Source organism: Rattus norvegicus, chromosome 13, assembly GCF_036323735.1.
Source record: "Rattus norvegicus strain BN/NHsdMcwi chromosome 13, GRCr8, whole genome shotgun sequence".
Lineage (NCBI taxonomy): Eukaryota > Metazoa > Chordata > Mammalia > Rodentia > Muridae > Rattus > Rattus norvegicus.
The window spans coordinates 44,571,434-44,592,264 of NC_086031.1; the positions used below are offsets into that span (position 1 = coordinate 44,571,434).

The 20,831-nt window shown below is 40.7% G+C and overlaps 1 protein-coding gene across 7 annotated transcripts in view; it reads right to left on the minus strand.

Annotated features, from left to right (window-relative positions):
• Positions 1–849: 849 nt before the first annotated feature.
• The window catches only part of Zp3r (zona pellucida 3 receptor), a 44,819-nt gene continuing 24,837 nt past the window's right edge, over positions 850–20,831 (minus strand). For 2 of the 7 annotated variants that reach the window (XM_017598691.3, XM_063272064.1), the window contains exons 5-12: positions 20,036–20,121; positions 19,690–19,884; positions 17,119–17,301; positions 10,629–10,826; positions 8,847–9,047; positions 8,326–8,412; positions 3,838–3,995; positions 850–1,258 (exon numbers count right to left, since the gene is read on the minus strand). In XM_017598691.3, coding sequence (XP_017454180.1) covers positions 1,052–1,258; positions 3,838–3,995; positions 8,326–8,412; positions 8,847–9,047; positions 10,629–10,826; positions 17,119–17,301; positions 19,690–19,884; positions 20,036–20,121 — 1,315 coding nt within the window. In that variant the 3' untranslated portion in view covers positions 850–1,051. Of the gene's footprint in view, positions 1,259–3,837; positions 4,041–8,325; positions 8,413–8,846; positions 9,048–10,628; positions 10,827–17,118; positions 17,302–19,689; positions 19,885–20,035; positions 20,122–20,831 lie in introns of all 7 variants that reach the window. The other 5 variants (XM_006249713.5, NM_182815.2, NM_001270845.1 and 2 more) reach the window with 3 other exon arrangements.

Below are 20,831 nucleotides of genomic sequence, written 5' to 3' on the forward strand. Positions count from 1 at the left end.
TTATTTCACCATATTGCTTAAAGTCCGTTATCCAGGGAAGTCAGGGCAGGGACTCAAGGAAGGGAGGTGGAGACAGGGATTGATACAGAGGAGGAATGTTGCCAGTTTGTTTGCTCTCCTGGCCTTCTTGGTTTTCCGTCTTTTATATCCCCAATCCACCAGTCCAAGAATGACACTACTCACAATGTGCTGAGCCTTCCCTCAAACATTAATCAAGAAAACGACCACGGGCTTAGCTACAGGTCAGTCTTACGAAGGGTTGTGGTTTCCTCTTCTCATATAACTCTAGCTTGTGTCAAGTTGACAAAGGCAAAGAAGAGAAATTAAAAAAAAAAACAGGGCATATATCGGATTTAATTTTTATAATGTGGAGGAACACAAAACCATTTCCTTCAGAGATGAGAAATCTTTGTAGTGTGGATTGTGACCAGCAGGGGGCACCAAAGAATCTCTACAGGCCAGTAAGCGCGCGCTCTCTCTCTCCCTCTCTCTCTCTCCCTCCCTCCCTCCCTCCCTCCCTCCTCCTCCTTCTCTTCCTCCTCCTCCTCTGTCTCCTCTCTCTCTCTCTCTCTCTCTCTCTCTCTCTCTCTCTCTCTCTCTCTCGTTCCTTAAGTTAGCATTCTGTTCTGCAGGTACAGAACTGGCAGGCACTGGGCTCATGAGACACCGTGTAAGGGCCCTCATTGACAATCCAGCAGGATTGAGATTGGGACAGTGTGAGTTGCATTCTTTGTAAGGTAGAAAATAAAGGAGAAATAAAATCACCTACAGACATCTTGGACAGTGGATTTGTGTTCCAGGTAAGTCATATTCTTGTGACACACTGAATAGAAAGACAGCAGAAAAATGTGATATTTGAGAGTTTATATTTAACCATTTCAGTGAGTCGAGCCAAGGAGACAATTGAACCACAATGGCTAGACACTAAAGAATGACATAGTTTCAAAAACAAACAAAAAGAAACAACCTAAGTTCTTCTGGCCCAGAAACCTCTTAACAGGAGTGGAGGTTCTTACGTGTCGGTCCAGATGTTGAGTGGAGGTTCCATACATTAACTGAACGGCCTAAATGGCCCATCAACTTTTGTATAATGAGCTTTCCTGTGTACGCTTGTCCTCTTCTCTCTCTGCTGTTCTAATCGTTCGATCTCTAGAGACAGCTTGTACACCTCCAGGGCCCTTTGCACGTCTTCTGGGCTTGAGAGGCACTGCAAGAGTTGTCTGCCTTTGTTCACTATTTCGCAGTCTTCTGGACCCTCCTAAAGGTAATTTAAAGAAAGAGCAATGTGCAATTTCATCTGGAATAACAAAAAACCCAGGAGAGCAAAAACTATTCTCAACAATAAAAGTACTTCTGGGGTAATCACCATCCCTGACCTCAAGCTGTATTACAGAGCAATAGTAATAAAAACTGCATGGTATTGGTACAGAGACAGGCAGGTAGATCAATGGAATAGAATTGAAAACCCAGAAATGAACCCGTACACCTATGGTCACTTGATCTTTGACAAAGGAGTTAAAACCATCCAATGGAAAAAAAGACAGCATTTTCAACAAATGATGCTGGCTCAACTGGAGGTCAGCCTGTAGAAGATTGCAGATCGATCCATTCTTAGTACCCTGTACAAAGCTTAAGTCCAAGTGGATCAATGACCTTCACATAAAACCAGATACACTCAAACTAATAGAAGAGAAAGTGGGGAAGAGCCTTGAACACATGGGCACTGGAGAAAATTTCCTGAATAGAACACCAATGGCTTAAGCTTTAAGACCAACAATTGACAAATGGGACCTCATAAAATTGCAAAGCTTTTGTAAGGCAAAGGACACTGTCAATAGGACAAAATGGCAATCAACAGATTGGGATAAGATCTTTATGAATCCTACATCCAATAGAGGGCTAATATCCAAAATGTACAGAGAACTCAAGAAGTTAGACCCCAGATAATCAAATAATCCTATTAAAAATGGGGTAGAGAGCTAAACAAAGAATTCTCAGTGAAGGAATGTCAAATGGCTGAGAGGCACTTATAGAAATGTTCAACATCTTTACTCATCAGGTGACAGCAGATGCTGGCGAGGATGTGAAGAAAGAGGAACACTCCTCCATTGTTGGTGGGATTGCAAGCTGGTACAACCACTCTGGAAATCAGTTGGCAGTTCCTCAGAAAATTGGACATAGTAGTACCTGAGGACCCAGCTATACCTCTCTTGGGCATATATCCAAAAGATGCTCAAACATATAACAAGGACACATGCGCCACTATGTTTATAGCAGCCTTATTTATAATAGCCAGAGCCAGAAAGAACCCAGATGTCCTTCGACAGAAGAATGGATACAGAAAATGTGTCACATTTACACAGTAGAGTACTATTCAGCTATCAAAAACAATGACTTCATGAAAATCTTAGGCAAATGGATGGAATTGAAAAATATCATCCTGAGTGTAGTCACCCAGTCATAAAAGAATACATATGGTGTGCACTCATTGGTAAGTGGATATTAGCCCAAAAGCTCAGAATACCCAAGATGTAATTCACAGACCACAGGAAACTCAAGAAGGAAGACCAAAGCATGGATGCACTTCAGTCCTTCTTAGAAAGGGGAACAAAATGCTCAAGAGAGGAACTAAAGAGACAAAGTGTGGAGCAGGGACTGAAAGGTCATCCAGAGACTGCCCAACCTAGGCATCCATCCCATATACAGACACCAAACCCAGATAGACACTATTGAGGTTGCCAGGATGTGCTTGCTGACAGGACCCTGATATAGCTGTCTCCTGAGAAGCTCTGCTAGAGTTTGACAAATACAGAGGCGGATGCTCACAGCCAACCATTGGATGGAGCACAGGATCCCCAATGGAGGATTTAGAGAATGGACTGAAGGAGCTGAAGGAGTTTGTAACTCATAGGAAAAACAGCAATATCAACCAACCAGACCCTCACTCCCAGAGCTCCCAGGGACTAAACCACCAACCAAAGAGTACACACGGGGATCCATGGCTCCAGCCACATATGTAGCAGAAGATGGCCTTGTTGGGCATCAATGGTAGGAGAGGCCCTTGGTCCTGTGGCCAGGTTCTGCTCAGTGTAGGGAAATGCCAGGGTGGGAAGGCAGGATTGGGTGGGTGGGTGGGGGAGCACCCTCATATAAGCAGGGGGAAGGAGGATGGTTTAAGGGGTTTCCAGAGGGGAAACTGGGAAAGGAGATAACATTTGAAATGTAAATAAATAAAATATCCAATAAAAAAAACAGAACTAAGTAGGGGAAGATGCAGTCTCAGAGGGATTCTTGGCAAAAGTGAGGTTGAATAATTGATGGACGGAAAGAAAATCAAGAGAGGTGTGTATTTGTATGTGTGTATTTTCAGACAGAGTTTGGAGCCCAGGCCACACTTGAACCCTGGACCTTCCTGTGCCCTCCTCCTTGTTGCTAGGATTATAGATATCTGCTACTACACCTGGCTCTTAAAGAGTATGAAAGTATAGCTGAAGAACCACAAAGGGATCTAGAGCACCCCTTAAGAGTAGGTGAGGGGGAGTCCGGCACATGATTCAGAAGCTAAGCAGAGGTATACAGACCACAAGCATGAAAAGCTATGGCCAGGGCACTAGGTCTAGGAAACCCTCAATTCTCAAGTTCTGGATCCAGCCATAGAGCAGAAAAACCTACTCATTCAAACTGACCGGGATGCTTCATAGTTACAAGTGTGAATCTGGAAACTGGGCATCCTTGCAGGAGTCAGGTGACCCCATCATAGACTGGGGGAGAGCCCTGGGAAACGACCACTGCAATTAAGGGTGAAATCACAGAGATTCCCTGAGTCGTTCCACTCACCATTATACAGAAGGGTATGTCAGGGTACCATGTTCTGTTCTCTAAACAAATGATGTTTGAGGAACCAACTAAGTCATATCCAGAATCACATTGAATGGTGATATTTTCCATCTCAGCATAGATCTCTTTCTCCACTGACAGGTTTCCATTTATGATTTCTGGTTTGGGACACACAGCTTTAATGAAACTCTCTGTTGCGTTTTCTTCAAAGGGGCATCAAATTGAATTAGACAATGAAAGTCATGAGAAAGTTTGTCCATACTTGCATTCCAGTTCTGCAAAGCTTATTAATTTCTATGAAAACTGTAATAGTCCTGATATCTATTGAGAAAACTACTATGTATATCTATTGGCCAAATTTTTGTTGCCTTATAAAAATTATCATTATACCTCTATGAATTAGTTTCAGTTGTTACTAACATTTTACCAACAAGGAAACTGAGAGCGATGATAAATTCCTAAATCTGTAGCTTTTAAGTGTTAGAGCCTATGCCTTTCATTTCTTTCCACAGCCTTGATCTAATGCATGACTCTAGGGAGCACCTTTCATTGTCCTTCCCTCCTAACAGTCCAGAGTTCAGTAGAAAGAGTAACCTTTGGTTACTAGCACGGTGATGAAGGAACCAAGGACAGTGAGAGGCAGTCATATCTTATCTCTCATCTTCGTTTTATACCGGCTTAGCAACCAGGAGCATTATCAGCTCATAGAAACTGAAAGGGCGTGGAAACATGGTGGCCATCATAAAAGTTCAGAGCAAGTTCACGAGCTATGAACCCTTGAGACTTCTCTTCCTTGGATACTTGGAAAGAAATGAAGGTTGGTGTGGAAAGTTTACCAAAGGCACAAAGAGATTCTTAGACCCAACTTATCAAGTCTAGTTTCTAAGTACTCCAAAAAGATACCCAACAACTGACTCAGAGTGGCTATGTCTGGAAATGTGCTATCTATTCTTTTAGAGCTCAGGAGGAAAACTAAAGTTCATTTTTTTTTTGGTCGTTGTTTTAAAGTTTACCATTCCTATCTTAAATATTACCAGGTAGATAGACAGATAGATAATGGCTAGAATATCTATATCTATATCTAGATAGATAGATAGATAGATAGATAGATAGATAGATAGATAGATAGATAGATAACAGGTGGATGGATGGATTAGACAGGTTTGGCCTTGTCGGAGTAGGTGTGGCCTTGTTGGAGTAAGTGTGTCACTGTGGGTGTGGGCTTTGTACTAGCTTTCTGGAAGCCAGTATCTGCCTTCAGATGAAGGTGTAGAACTCTCAGCTCCTCCCGCACCATGCCTGCCTGGATGCTGCCATTCTTCTACCTTGATGATAATGGACTGAACCTCTGAACCTGTAAGCCAGCCCCAATTAAATGTGGCCATTATAAGAGTTGTCTTGGTCATGGTGCCTGTTCACAGCAGTCAAACCCAAACTAAGACATCTTATCTATTTGATTTTTGCAGTGGTTTTTAATATTCTATAAATTAACCCTTTATCTGAAGTGTAGCTGGAGAGACTTTTCTACTGTTCTGTTGGCTGTCTGTTTACTCTGTGGGTAGCTTCCTTTGTTGAGCAGAAACTTTTTATTTCCATGTAACCCCATTTGTCAATAACGACTATTTCCTGTTTTTAGAATTCTATTAACACTTTTCTCTATATCCATATTCTGAAAAGTTTTCACCATATTTTTTACAAGTGTCTTAACATCTCTGGTGTTTAACTAAGATATTGGATCCACATCGGATTGACCTTTGTACAGGATGAGAGATATGGGCCTAATTTCATTCTTCCATGGCTACATGTCCAGTTTGCCAGCAAGCACCACTTATTGAATAGGCTTTATTCTTTGATAAATGTTAAGACTTCTGTTAAAAATTAGGTGTGCCTATCTAGACGAGTTTACTTCTGGGTCCCTTATGATCCCATACTCTATATGTCAGATTTTGTACCAGTGCTATGCTGTCTTTGTCATTAACAATCTATATCACAGTATGAGGTCAGGTGATGTGTCTCTGGCTATGTTTGGACTGTTAAGGATGCCTTTGCTATCTGTGGGATTCTATGTGTGTTTCTATATAAATTCTAGAATTTTTCAGGTTCTGTGAAGAATGTCACTGGAATTTTAATGGAGAGTGCATTGAATCTACAGTCACTTTTTCACAATGTTAATTCTGTCAATCTGGGAGCATAAATATTTTTTTCAATATCTAGTATCTTCTTAATTTCTTTATTCAATGTCTTAATGTTTTTCTTCTCCGTGGCTAGGTTTATTTTTTATATATTTTAAACTTACTTTAAGTTAATTAGTTTTATTTCATGTATGTGACTGTTTTGTCTGCATGTATGTATATGAACCATGAACGTCTGACCCTTAGGGGTCAGAAGAGGTATATTGTATCCCCTCAAACTAGAGTTATGGCAGTTTCTGGGAACCATACCCTAGTACTGTGGGAGAGTACTAGGTCTCTTATATATAAGTACACTGTAGCTGTCTTCAGATACACCAGAAGAGGGCATCAGATCTCTTTACAGATGGTTGTGAGCCACCATGTGGTTGCTGGGAATTGAACTCATGACCTCTGGAAGAGCAGTCGGGTGCTCTTAACCGCTGAGCCATCTCTCCAGCCCAGTACTAGGTCTCTTAACCACTGAGCCATTGCTTCATATTCCCATATTCCTAGATATTTTATTATTTTAGGCTATTGTGAGTGGGATATTTTTTATAGTTGGTCAGAAAGTTCATTACTCGTATATAGGAAAGCTACTGATTTTGTTTCCTGTTGCTGGGCAAATGCATCAAATTATATTTGATAATGAAAGTGTAAGTCAGATGTGAGGTTTCTCAAATTCAAACAGACTTCTAAGTGTATTAGAAGTCCATTGAGATGAATAATCTCTAGGTCTGGTTAATATGGGTGTGGGATTTTTGGGGGGGGATGTTCTTATTATAAATCAATAAAATTTTAAATTTGATAAAGCATTATCTCTGTCAATACTTCTCAGTGGTTGGGGGCAAGTTCAATGCCTGTTTTTACCTAAGTTCTATTCATCAGGATACTGCACCAAATTGTACAGAAACTTCCGGTCATCTGATCAGCTCCTCCCTGCCATGGCCGTGAAGGGTGTGTGGGGGGAGGGGCAGCGCTACATATCTCTGTCAAACTCTCCCACTTCCGCTCGTCCTGGGAGTCTGCAGGATGAGGTCTGTTGCATGAGGATGCCCCATCATCTTCTGAGCACTGCTGCACTAGAACGGGTTCTCTGCTCTGTGGGACATTATTGGGACCGGGATGGTGAGGAGTGTTGTAGATTTCTCGGTTCAAGGCTACGGGTTTCTGTGGTACTGTTCTCTGCTTGGCGGGATCAGATAGGCTGTGTGTAGCCTTTGTCAAGCCCCTCCATCATTTCCATCACTCCCTCTTCCACGCCATAACAGAGAAGGGATAATTTGTACATCGGCAATCTCCCACACCCTTTATGGTGTACATCTCTCATCTTCCTGTGGCTGTACATACCACACCCACACCACACATCAGAATGGAGATGCTACCTCCCATGATGATGGTTAGTATCTCTGTGTAGCTATGTGACTAATAAGAACAACATACAGGGCGGGTATGGTTCATGCTACTCAGAGTTAATACCACCGAATCATTTGCATAACATTTGCATAACATCTGCATAACATCTGCATAATACGCTTTGCTATGTGTATCTTCAGATTAGTGGACTAGGTGTCCTGCAAGGCCAGAGGCAAAACAATCCCATCAGTGGGCAGTGAAGCCAATCTTTAAGCTACTGCTTTCATCAAATTTTTTTTTCTAGGCTTCTTCACCTTCCACGGAGGCTTGGATGAGGGGAAATACTACCATAGTCTGTGGCAATAAACTGTAGTCATGATGAAGAGCCAAAAATGTCTGGTACATACTGGTCAGGAAATATTCTATCTGGAGCCCAGGAGAATCACTGGAGTATCTCATGGGTTCTGCCCAGGTAAATTATACTGAGCAGGCAATTGTGAGACATGAAGAAATCCTCATCATGAATAACAGCTAGAGACATCACATCTGTCAAAAAACCCAGGCCTATGTGAGTGCTGACTGAAGGAAACATAGACTGAGCAGTAGTGAAATAATGTTAATCATATAAAGAACAACCCTCCCATCAGAGATAAGTTACTTCTTTAACTTTCCTTTTGTGATCTTTAAGACTATGGATGACTACTATTTTTTCTCATGATTATCTCTCAACTCTCAACCCTACTTTCCTGTGACGATCCAATTAAGTACTAGAGCCCAGGTTATCTTCTTAAACTTTGCCTTTATATGAACCCCAAATCAACTGCTCAATCCCAAGTTATCATCTTTAACTCTGTTTTATATTAACCCAAACTGTGGCCCACAATAGAGTCTGTCATGTTGAAGCGATGAATCATTCATAGTAAGATGTTAACATTGTTCTATGATAATATTTTTGGCGCCTTACCATTTTCAAGCAGATAGGTTCTGTTTGTCACGTTGGTTTCTGATATGTTTGGGAAGGTGAGAGCAAAATGGTTTTGCAGGCTTGGGTCTGAACAAGAAAATGAAAACGCTGATGTCAGTCACTAGGACCCAAGTCTTCTTTCCCATTCAAAATAAAGTCACCCGCTGTTTCATTAATTATATACGCCATTCTTTCCTCCTGGTGTGCAAACACAAAGACTTAGGGGATAGACTTTTACTTTACTAATTAACAGATAATACATGGAGGAACATTAACAACATGAGAGACTGAAGGGTCTTATTCAATGTGCTGTGTCTCCTGGCAAAAGCTTTTGTAAGCCGTCTTGTCAATATACCTTTAATGATGGTGCCAGAGTAACTATCTTTGCTCTTCTGTATAATACACACTGGGCAAACAATTCCAAACTCACTTCTTTTTAAAAGATAACTCTTCATAGAACTACCTAGAATCCTGTGAGATATCTGGCAAAGGACAATGACAAATTCCCTTAGTATTCTTACCTGCCTCACATGATGGTATTGCAGGGTCCCACTTTCCATCTGCTTGACACGAACTCCTTCCATCCGTAGTCATAGGGTAAGTACCTTCACTACAAATATAGAAAACGTAGTCCCCATAGGCATAGACACATGTGCCAGTGAAATCTCTCCTTTCACTTACGATTTTGATTTTCTCCATATTTGGTGTTGGGCAACATACCCCTGGAAGATTAAAAGAGATGTGTGCATTTCAGCCTGTGGGAAAGGCACCTTTGGCCAAAGTTTTCACTCTATATTATGAAAGACATTAATAATCAAACAGGATAGAATGTTACTTTCTGTGAAGAGGAAGAATTATTCGATAGGCATAAAGCCTCAGTTGAATGAATTCTGGAAATGTTCAATGCAAAAATAATACAGAAATACAGTTAGCAATTCTAGTGATACACACTGATCAATAGAGTTTAATTAACTTTTAGTGTTGATAAACATGATTCAGAAGGAAAAAAACAGAGAAAAGGCTTTATCAAGGTGGCAGAATAAGTCTTTATGTGGTCAAACATATTGTTTATTGTTTTTCTATTTCTGTGATAAGACACCATCAATTTATAAAAAAAAAAGAGTTTGATTGGACGTATGGTTTCATAGGGATAGAGTCTGTGGTGGCAGAATGAGGGCTTGGTGGTTGAAGCAGCAGGTGAGAGCTCATACTTTGATTTATAAGCAGGAAGCAGAGAACACACTGGGAATGGTATGAGTCTTACAGTGAGAACAGTGGCAGTAAGAATCACAAAGACGATAGTTACACAGTAGACTCGGATAGAAATGAAATGTGCAAAAAGTACATTTAAATCCAGTGGAAGCAAATTAGGGTTTTAAGTCTATTAGCCTTGAAAGAGCTAAAGGCATTAACCTGCATCACATTAAAATACATACTGTAATTTTTATTGCATACTAAATTAAATAAATGGTAGGGGTGTGTGTGTGTGTGTGTGTGTGTGTGTGTGTGTGTGTGTGTTTAGAAAAAGAGATGCAGGGAGAAACACATAGAAAGAAAAGTAAAGAAATTACCAATTCAAAAGAAGTCAAGGAGATGACAACACAAAAACACAGAAAACATAATATACTAGGAGACTTTATTTAATTACATGTCATAACTTCAAGCACGCTATTAGTTACATTAATTGCACATTAACATGCCTTTAAATATATCTAAAATATTGAACAGAAAACTTAAAACTAAGCTATACAACACAAAACAAACTTAAGTTGTGAGCTATATTGACCTGAGAGTGAAATTTAAGGACAAAATAACTATGGCAATAAGAGGTCATTTCATAATAATAAAAGGCTAAATACACGAGTAAAACATATCATTTCTATTAATGTCACCTTAAGATACCAAAAAGAAAAAAAACTGTTTTAAAAACTAGAAGATAAACCTGCCTTCAAATAAATCTCTAGTGGAAATTGATAGATTTAAGTTCTAACATCACAATCACAGAATTAGGACTAATCAGCAAATATACGACAATAATCACAAAAATAATGCATACTTTCAAACACACACTGAATTTTTTTTCCAGAGCCGGGAACCGAACCCAGGGCCTTGTGCTTGCTAGGCAAGCGCTCTACCACTGAGCTAAATCCCCAACCCCATACACTGAATTTTTACAGAAATTACCCATATCTCATAGAATGAAACAGGCTCCAGGAAATTTCAAAGGTTGTATTCAATACATTCAATGGATAATTCAGAGGACACATGCAATCAATAGCCCTTTCACATTCAAGGTCACTTACTTTCGCATCCACTAGGAGATGACCAGGTCAGATTTTCCTGACAAGTCACAATCTGAACATCGTGAACATTTGCTCGATAGCCAGGCTTGCACCGGTATTTCAATTTGGTCCCAATTTCAAATACTGCAGTATTTTCTAATGGAAACCTATTTCCGTCCCAGGAAGCATAGGAAATATCTGGTATATCAATACAACCATCTGGCCAGGAAAAAAATCATGAGGAAATATGTTATTGGGATTGGCACAGGGAGCCCTGAGAATGTCATTTAAAATGACCGTCACAGTGTTGCTTACCAAGAATAACTCGTTATGGCCTGCACATGTCTGTGTTTCAGAAGCAACTTCCTGGGTTTCCCTTTCAACATAATGACTTTACACACAGGAGTTGTTTCCAGAGTACTAAAAGTGGCCAGTGACTAAAGGGTTAATGGACTACATTTTCTGCTTTCTCAGTAACAGGATAATATACACCTAAAACTGTTTAACAGGTCTCTTAAAGCTCTGACTGTAAATGTAATTCGAGTATAATTCTCTCTTTCTATGCTGGCAAATTATATTTTCCTAGGTCATGCTATTAAAAAAGCAAAATAAAGCAAAACCAGGACATAGGAAAACTTGTTGGCAGGATGTAAGAATTGCAAAATGAATAGAGGAGACATTTTGCTAAGTCAATGGCTAACACAGTTAAGCCTTAGCAACCTGTAGAGAATCTGAGTTGCAAAAAATGAGATGGTAATGAAGTATGTTTGATAATTAAAGGTTATTGTGAATTGCTTATTATACCTGATGAATATTAATTAGAAGGTCTGATTCAATCAAGATTACTACTTGGGATGTTGTCAAAATTGAGATCTCTTGAAAACTGCCTGGGCTTTGTGTCTGAGCTATATCTAAGTGCCACACAAAGGTTATTGATTTTTAAAAAGAGTTGATCTGTGCTTCATCATATTTATGAGTTTTTGTTTGTTTCCTTTGTCTTCTCCTGTGGATAGCCTTTGGTCTTACCATCAGCAGGACTTTTTTTTTTTTTTTTTTTTTTTATTAACTTGAGTATTTCTTATTTACATTTCGAGCGTTATTCCCTTTCCTGGTTTCTGGGCCAACATCCCCCTAACCCCTCCCCCTTCCCTTCCTTATGGGTGTTCCCCTCCCCATCCTCCCCCCATTGCCGCCCCCCCCCAACAATCACGTTCACTGGGGGTTCAGTCTTAGCAGGACCCAGGGCTTCCCCTTCCACTGGTGCTCTTACTAGGATATTCATTGCTACCTATGAGGTCAGAGTCCAGGGTCAGTCCATGTATAGTCTTTAGGTAGTGGCTTAGTCCCTGGAAGCTCTGGTTGCTTGGCATTGTTGTTCATAAGGGGTCTTGAGCCCCTTCTAGCTCTTCCAGTTCTTTCTCTGATTCCTTCAACGGGGGTCCTATTCTCAGTTCAGTGGTTTGCGGCTGGCATTCGCCTATGTATTTGATGTATTCTGGCTGTGTCTCTCAGGAGCGATCTACATGCGGCTCCTGTCGGCCTGTACTTCTTTCTTCATCCATCTTGTCTAATTGGGTGGCTGTATACTTATACATATGGGCCACATGTGGGGCAGGCTCTGAATGGGTGTTCCTTCTGTCTCTGTTTTAATCTTTGCCTCCCTATTCCCTGCCAAGGGTATTCTTGTTCCCCTTTTAAAGAAGGAGTGAAGCATTCACATTTTGATCATCTGTCTTGAGTTTCATGTGTTCTATGCATCTAGGGTAATTCAAGCATTTGGGCTAATAGCCACTTATCAATGAGTGCATACCATGTGTGTTCTTCTGTGATTGGGTTACCTCACTCAGGATGATATTTTCCAGTTCCAACCATTTGCCTATGAATTTCATAAAGGCATTGTTTTTGATAGCTGAGTAATATTCCATTGTGTAGATGTACCACATTTTCTGTATCCATTCCTCTGTTGAAAGGCATCTGGGTTCTTTCCAGCTTCTGGCTATTATAAATAGCCAGATGAATGAACATAGTGGAGCACGTGTCTTTTTTATATGTTGGGGCATCTTGTGGGTATATGCCCAAGAGAAGTATAGCTGGATCCTCAGGCAGTTCAATGTCCAATTTTCTGAGGAACCTCCAGACTGATTTCCAGAATGGGTGTACCAGTCTGCAATCCCACCAACAATGGAGGAGTGTTCCTCTTTCTCCACATCCTCACCAGCATTTGTTGTCACCTGAGATTTTGATCTTAGCCATTCTCACTGGTGTGAGGTGAAATCTCAGGACTTCTTATTTACAAAATTAATCCCTTTGGGACATTCATATAAACAACTGCTTACCAAAACTTCTATCTTATTTGGTCCAACCAATTAGATTAGGTCACTTTTAAGTTTAACTCCAAATACCCAGTTCCATCGTTGGTAACTTGTTTAGCACATATTGGGTCCTGGATTACTCTAGTTCTAAAATTCCACATATAAGATGTTATTTAAAATGAAGAGGACAAAAATGATTAATGATTAATGATTAATTGACGAGATCCAAGAATTTCTTCCTCAATGGTTCTGGTAAGTAATTTCTCTTCCTGGAGACCTCCCTGGTTCCTTAGCTTCATTCATACCCAGGCCTGGGGGAAGCTCCTAGCCATGTGCGATGTGAGTTAATAGTGCCACACGCCAAACAATGTGGTATCACCAATAAGGGCACATTGTGCTAAAGCTCCAACAAGTTATACCTGCGTAGTTAAACTGTGACAGACATTCCTAAGAGTTACAGTGTTACAGATCCAAAGCCAAGATTATCAGAGGTTTTTAGCCTTGACTACTATCTTCCTCCACATGTGAAAATATTCTTGTGACTGTGGATTAATAAAATTAACCTTAGACACATCTGTAACAAGCCCAATTATATTAAAGCCCACCTTTACCTTTTTCAGTCTTCCCCAAGCCTTCCCTAACCTACCTTAAAACATAAACAATAAAATATATATATAAACAATAGAATCTTCACAGTGTCTGTTCTGTTGTCTATTCTTCTGCTTACCTCACCTGGTCCCATCAACTTCAGTTCAAAAATGAATTTCAAAACTCTTCATAGACCTCTAGACTTGGTGTCCTTATGCCTGCCGTGCCCTCTTTAGTTTGCCTTCTCACTCATTCGCCCAGGCAACTGGTTGACATCCTGAACAAACATAATGGGCTATGCCTTCCTTATTATTAATTCTGGATGTCAGACTCTGCCTCAGAGCCCACCATCTAACTTCTGAACTCTCCCTCTCTCTCTCTCTCTCTCTCTCTCTCTCTCCATCCATCCACCCACCCACCCATCCATCCACCTATCTACCTATCCATCCATCCATGCATCCATCCACCCACCCATCCATCCATCCATCTATCCATCTATCTATCTATCTATCTATCTATCTATCTATCTATCTATCTATCTATCTATCTATCTATCGGTCCTGGGTTTCTAGTCAGCTTGACTTAAGTCAATATCCATTTTTCTTTATGTCTCCTCCTCTGATTTTTTTAACCTATAAATTCATTATTCTATCTTTTTTAAAAAAGAAAAAACTAAACAAAAAGACTGGGATTGTCATATTAAGGCCTGCTCCTGTAAAATGCCGGTCACTTTAAAAAGCCTGATCCCACAACCTGAGAAATCAGCCCTGCCCTTCATCCACGGCAGCTCTCTCCTCAGGTTGAAGAGTTAAGAGACACTGCTGTGCTCTGATTTTCTAACTCCTAATTTTTGGTGCTAAGCAGTCTCTGGCTCCTCCATGCCCCTTGTCACATAGACTAAATTACATTGTCTAAGCAACCAGAGCTTCCAGGGACTAGGCCACTACCTAAAGACTATACATGGACTGACCCTGGACTCTGACCTCATAGGTAGCAATGAATATCCTAGTAAGAGCACCAGTGGAAGGGGAAGCCTTGGGTCCTGCTAAGACTGAACCCCCAGTGAACGTGATTGTTGGGGGGGAGGGCGGCAATGGGGGGAGGATGGGGAGGGGAACACCCATAAAGAAGGGGAGGGGGAGGGACTAGGGGGATGTTGGCCCGGAAACCGGGAAAGGAAATAACACTCGAAATGTAAATAAGAAATACTCAAGTTAAAAAAATAAATAAATAAAAAATTACATTGTCTAAGACTTCCTATCAGATCCTAGAATTTACAAAAATGTGTTTATCTATCATTGATCTATCTACTTATCAATTATCTATCATCTGTTTATATATCATCTATCTATCATGTCTGTCAATCAATCATTTACCATCTATGTGTCTATCAATCAAACTATCTAATTATCTATCTATATCTTATCCATCTCTTATTTCTTCCTTTTCTTTAAGGTCCTATCACACTGTTTTAATTGATTATGCTGTCCCATTCTAATGTTGTCTCCCCTAAAGGTCTTTTCTCTTAATAAGGCTGGTTTCTGAAGTACAATCAGGTGTCAATTCCACAGGTCAACAGACCCCCTAGTTCCACACCAGTTAAACGTCCGAGAAAGTAATCCTACAGAATCTAAAGCAGGTAACAGAGGTTTCCCATGCTGACTACCAGATATAACCACTAACATGATATATACCCTTCTGTTTCCATAAAAAAAAAGTCATGAAGCTGTAGCTTTATTGGAAGATTGAATTAGGAAACCTCAGTCTCCTTTATCAGGCCATGGTTACTCACAGTCAACTGCAGAATGAATCATCTTCTGTTTTCCTTTAAGATGAGAACTGTTTCTTTCATTAATACCTTCCATCATATGGATTCTGGGGATCAACTTCCAGTAATCATGCTCAGGGGTAAGTACATTGAGTATGCTGGACCATTATGTTTTAAGATTTTTATAGCAAATATGTAATCCATAATACCAACAGAATCTTGGCATGAAATAGTTCAAATAATAATAAGAGATTATTGATAAAAATTTCTTCCTTCTAGCAAAAATGTTGGTAGCAAATAAAATAGAAATTTAACTTTTGTGATTATTGCATTAAAGTGGGTTGCAGGAGACAGTGAGATTGTTCAGCAGGTAAAGGTACTTGCTAGTAACCTTGAAAAACTGAGTTCCATCTCCTAGACCCACATAGCAAAGATGCTGGCCAGGATGTGGAGAAAAAGGAACACTCCTCCATTGTTGGTGGGATTGCAAGCTGGTACAACCACTCTGGAAATCAGTCTGGAGGTTCCTCAGAAAATTGGACATAGTACTACCTGAGGACCCAGCTATACCTCTCCTGGGCATATACCCAAAAGGTGCTCCAACATATAACAAGGATACATGCTCCACTATGTTCATAGCAGCCTTATTTACAATAGCCAGAAGCTGGAAAGAACCCAGAAGTCCTTCAACAGAGGAATGGATACAGAAAATGTGGTACATTTACACAATGGAGTACTACTCAGCTATTAAAAAACAATGACTTCATGAAATTCTCAGGCAAATGGATGGAACTAGAAAATTTCCTTCTGAGTGACATTGCCCAATCACAAAAGAACACACATGGTATACACTCACTGATAAGTGGATGTTAGCCCAAAAGCTTGAATTACCCAAGATACAATCCACAGACCACATGAAGCTCAAGAAATTGGAAGACCAAAGAATGGATGCTTCAGTCCTTCTTACAAGGTAGAACAAAATATTCATAGGAGGAAATAAAGAGACAAAGTTTGGAGCAGAGATTGAAAGAAAGGGCATTCAGAGACAGTCCAACCTGAGGATTCATCCCACATACTATCACCAAACACAGACAGCAGTGTGGATGCCAAAAAGGGCATGCTGACAGGAACCTGATACAGCTGTCTCCTGAGAGGCTCTGCCAGAGCCTGAGAAATACAGAGTCAGATGCTCTCAACCAACCATTCGACTGAAAATGGGTCCCCAATGGAGGAGTTAGAGAAAGGACTGAAGGAGCTGAAAGTGTTTTCAAACCCACAGGAAGAACAACAATATCAACCAACCAGACCCCCAGAGCTCCCAGGGACTAAAACACCAACCAAAGAGTACACAAGGACAGATCCATGGCTCCAGCCGTATATGTAGCAGAGGATGGGTCTTATCAGGCCTCAATGGGAGGAGAGGCCCTTGGCCCTGTGAAGGCTCAATTCCCTGTGTACGGGAATGGCAGGGCAGGGAGATGGGAGGGAATGTGTGGGTGGAGGAACAATCTCATAGAGGCAGTGGAAGTGGGGAAGGGATAGGGGGATTCCAAAGGGGAAATCAGGAAACAGGATAACATTTGAAATGTAAGTAAAGAAAATATTCAATAAAAAAAAATTACAAAAAGAAAACAAGTTCCAGGAAGTTGTTCTGTGACCTCCACTTGTGCACAGCGTTGTGTGTGTGTGTGTGTGTGTGTGTGTGTGTGTGTGTGTGTGTGACATGCACATACAAAATAAAAACGTGAAGTTTAAAGTGGCCTTGTACCCATAAACGTATCCCGCCCACACTCTGGATAACCTCAGATATAAATACTGTAACTCCTTCATCGCCCCTACTCACTGGGTTCACAGGTGGGGACCGAAGGAAACCACTCGCCATTAGCCTCACAGTGGATCACGCTGTTGCCTCTGAGAGCAAAGCCCTTCTTGCATCTGATCTCAAGAGCGTCTTTGTAAGTATGGAAATGTCGAAATCCAGGGACCAACTCTCCCTTTGGAATCTGTGGCTGATGACAGACGATTTCTAAAGAAACACAGGAAAGACATCTAGGTAGTAAGAGAGGAACAGCAGTGGAGAGATCGCCAACGGGGGTTGTGACAGTTCCAGGAGCCATGGCTGACCCAGTTCTCACCTTAAAAGAAATTAAAGACAGTTACTTTCTGGAACTCAGTGCGAGTGCATGTGCCCTGGGAACACAGATTCAGGTTTCCCCCAAAACCATGCTCCAAGGTGGAAGTGGTTATAGATTTTATTAGTGACAGAACAAAGAAAATCATAAATTAAAGTGTTTACCAAATGTATTGGTGGAGACCCCTGGTAGATGGGTTACAGGAGGGAAAACCCTGCTATAGCCTTTAGATTCTTAAATTTTGACTCGATGACAGCTATTACTTTACTAAAAATATTAAGACTAAAAGTCACAAGGATGCTAGGTCAGACACGGGGGTGGACAGTATATGATTTTCACAGGACTAAAGATAGCCCAAGACAATGTGACTCTGGCCTATAACATCTTAATTCAGTTCATAAAACGAGTTCATGTCAGGTATACATTTAAAGGAAATGCAAGGAAAACATTTTAAAATGGCACCTCAAAAACCTGAGACCTCATCATGCTAGTCATTGTGATAAAGTTGGCTTCTCAATTAAAACAAAACAAAACAAAACAAAACCCAAGCCTAGCAACATCTAAGTCTTGAAGCCAAAACTCTACCCATCTGAATCCTTCCAATATTGTGGTCTAATTTCCAGGTTGATTTCGTTTGTAAATCATCAGCCTATCGTGGTAACATGGTGGTTATGAAATGAGAGAGCATCAGTGACCTGCCCCTCACAGGACAGAACAAACATGATCCTACGTTCTAGTCCCCACACAACTAGATCTCACCATTCCTGCTGACTATTCCTCCTTACTCCTCTTCCAAGCATTGCAGGGATACAACTGAAGCCTTTCACTTTGGATGAGGGTGACAGATGTCCCACTTTGAACTGTCCCTTCAATGTCACCACTTCACTTTCTCAGTGTGTTATAGAGAGATGTTTCACTACTGCCATAATATGATACTAACTTTGAGCTTTGCACCCCATGGTCGCCATGACAACTAGAGCAAACAATACAGTGGGAATAGCGATAGAGCTACTGACATGCTCAAGTACCGGGTCATGAGACTGTCATTGGAGATGCCAGCTATTGCTCCTGAGTTTCCTCTTCCACTGCATGTGGCCTTGGAAAAATATAAGAGTGTATAGGAAGTGAAAGATTCGTTGAAAACTGTATTGCATGATTCGGCTTCCATGAGGAATTGAAAATGGTACCACATGACTCAGCTTCCATGAGGTCGCCATGCAGAATGGTGTTGGGAGCAGCCTCAAGATGGTGGAAACAGCCTTCATGTTAAAAAGCAATTGTATTTTAGCCTATGTTAGATCAAAAGCAATAGCCATACCTAGGCCTGCACCTGCAGTTCTGCTTGAACTCAATAGATAGAATAAACCTGGTTGTCAGGTCACTTGGCCCTGGTGGTCAGGTCACTAAGCAACCCACCCTACTGTTTGTTACCCCACTGGCAGATTTACCCAGCCAATATCCTGGTTATGGAGCCAGGCCCATTCTTTTGTGGTTACCTAACTCCTCCCTACATTTTGCTTCTACCAGTATATCTTCTGCCTAGAAAAATTAAAAAGTTGTCAGTTTGATCAGACTTCTTGACTTGCTGTCCATTCTTTGCGTCTCTTGTCCCCCATTCTCTCCTAGGTGGACCTCAGACCCTGGTCGACTGCCTTGTGGGTCGGGGCAGAATGGGGAGGAACTTATGGAGTCACTGGGGCTGTATAAATAACTCCTTATCAGTGCTCAGAAACTAAACACTCTGTAGCATGCCTGTTAACCTCATTGGTCTCACCAAGGTATATGCTGGTGAGTTCACATATTGCTCTGTCAGTTGATGCCCATCTGGGGTGAACAGACATGGGTTTGTACAGTTCTGCTACACACCAGGCCCTTACTCACAGGACTCTTGCCAACACTAATAATACTTCCAGCCTCAGTTTCTGTTTGTTCTCCTGTTGCAGTCTTCTGTTGTTTTCGATTGTGGACGATTTTGCCAGAGAGGCATGAGGATCATCTAAACAAAGCTGTCTACCATACAAATGTAAACTTTTGTGAGAAGTTTCCTGGGGTAACAATGCAGTGAGGAAGATCTTACAGAAAGCTTTTCCTACAAAACAACAAGATTGTAATGTGGATTATTGTCACCTAGTCTGTACCCTTCCGAAGACTATAGTGTGATGCCTGAACAAATGAATTACTTCATTATTGCAACCATTAGTTGTATTTAACTACTGTCACTCCTCCAGTGGCATGCACCTTATTCCTATAAATAAATGAGAACAGTTTAAAGAAGAACTTACTTTCACAGGCAGGAGGGTGTGGACTCCAAACACCTACTGTTTTGTTCACCACAGTGCAGACAATGGAGGCATTGCCAAAGAGTGTATAGCTGGGATCACAACTGTAGATGACCATGGAGCCGTATGTGTACAGGTCTTCCTCTCTACCACTGTGCTTCCCATTGTTGATGACTGGAGGGGGCTCACATGTGGCAACTTTGATGAGTAAGGGAAGAGAAAGGAGTAAGGGTATCATTGTGAATCTAAAATTCTGTCTAATGGTGGGTCCGGGAAGCAAGAGAGATTCAAATGGTGTGTAATACAGACTAAGTGTCATATTATCATGTCAGAAGGAATCTTTACTTACTTACACATTCTGGGAGAGAATCACTCCAGTTAACTCCTTTACCTTGGACCTCACACCGGCTAGTTGCTGAGCCAATCAGAAGATAGCTGAAAGACAGGTCAAGAGTTTGTCTGAGATCTTACTGCGGTTTACTCTAATAGCAATTAGATACAAATTCTGAATGAATATAATTTTACTCATCATTTTAAAATACAACAAGGGATTGTTCTAGTGATTACTAATTACCATTAGAGTCAGCTTGAAGTTGAATTTCATCATATCAAGCTGGAGATCATTTTCTCATCCTAAAACTTCTTCCCTCCATTTATAACAGTTTATTAAGTTTTATAAGTGTTGTATAATGCAAACAACAAAAACAACACATATAATTCTGAAGCTATAATTATTTCTAAACTAAATGCAACTTACTAGAAAACTCAGAAACAATGTAACTCTTTTTCTCAAAACAAATACTTGAAAAATCTCCCACATGGAAACAACCCTGGATATAGAAAACCAAAAGAAGAGACAAGGAGCTGTAGTGCTCCATCTGTTTCAATTTTGTGGAATAGTTTGGATAGTATTGGTATGAGGTCTTCTGTGAAGGTCTGATAGAATTCTGCACTAAACCTGTCTGGACCTGGGCTCTTTTTGGTTGAGAGACCTTTAATGACTGCTTCTATTTCGTTAGGAGTTATGGGGTTGTTTAACTGGTTTATCTGTTCCTGATTTAGCTTCGGTACCTGGTATCTGTCTAGTAAATTGTCCATTTCCTCCAGATTTTCCAGTTTTGTTGAATGTAGGTTTTTGTAGTAGG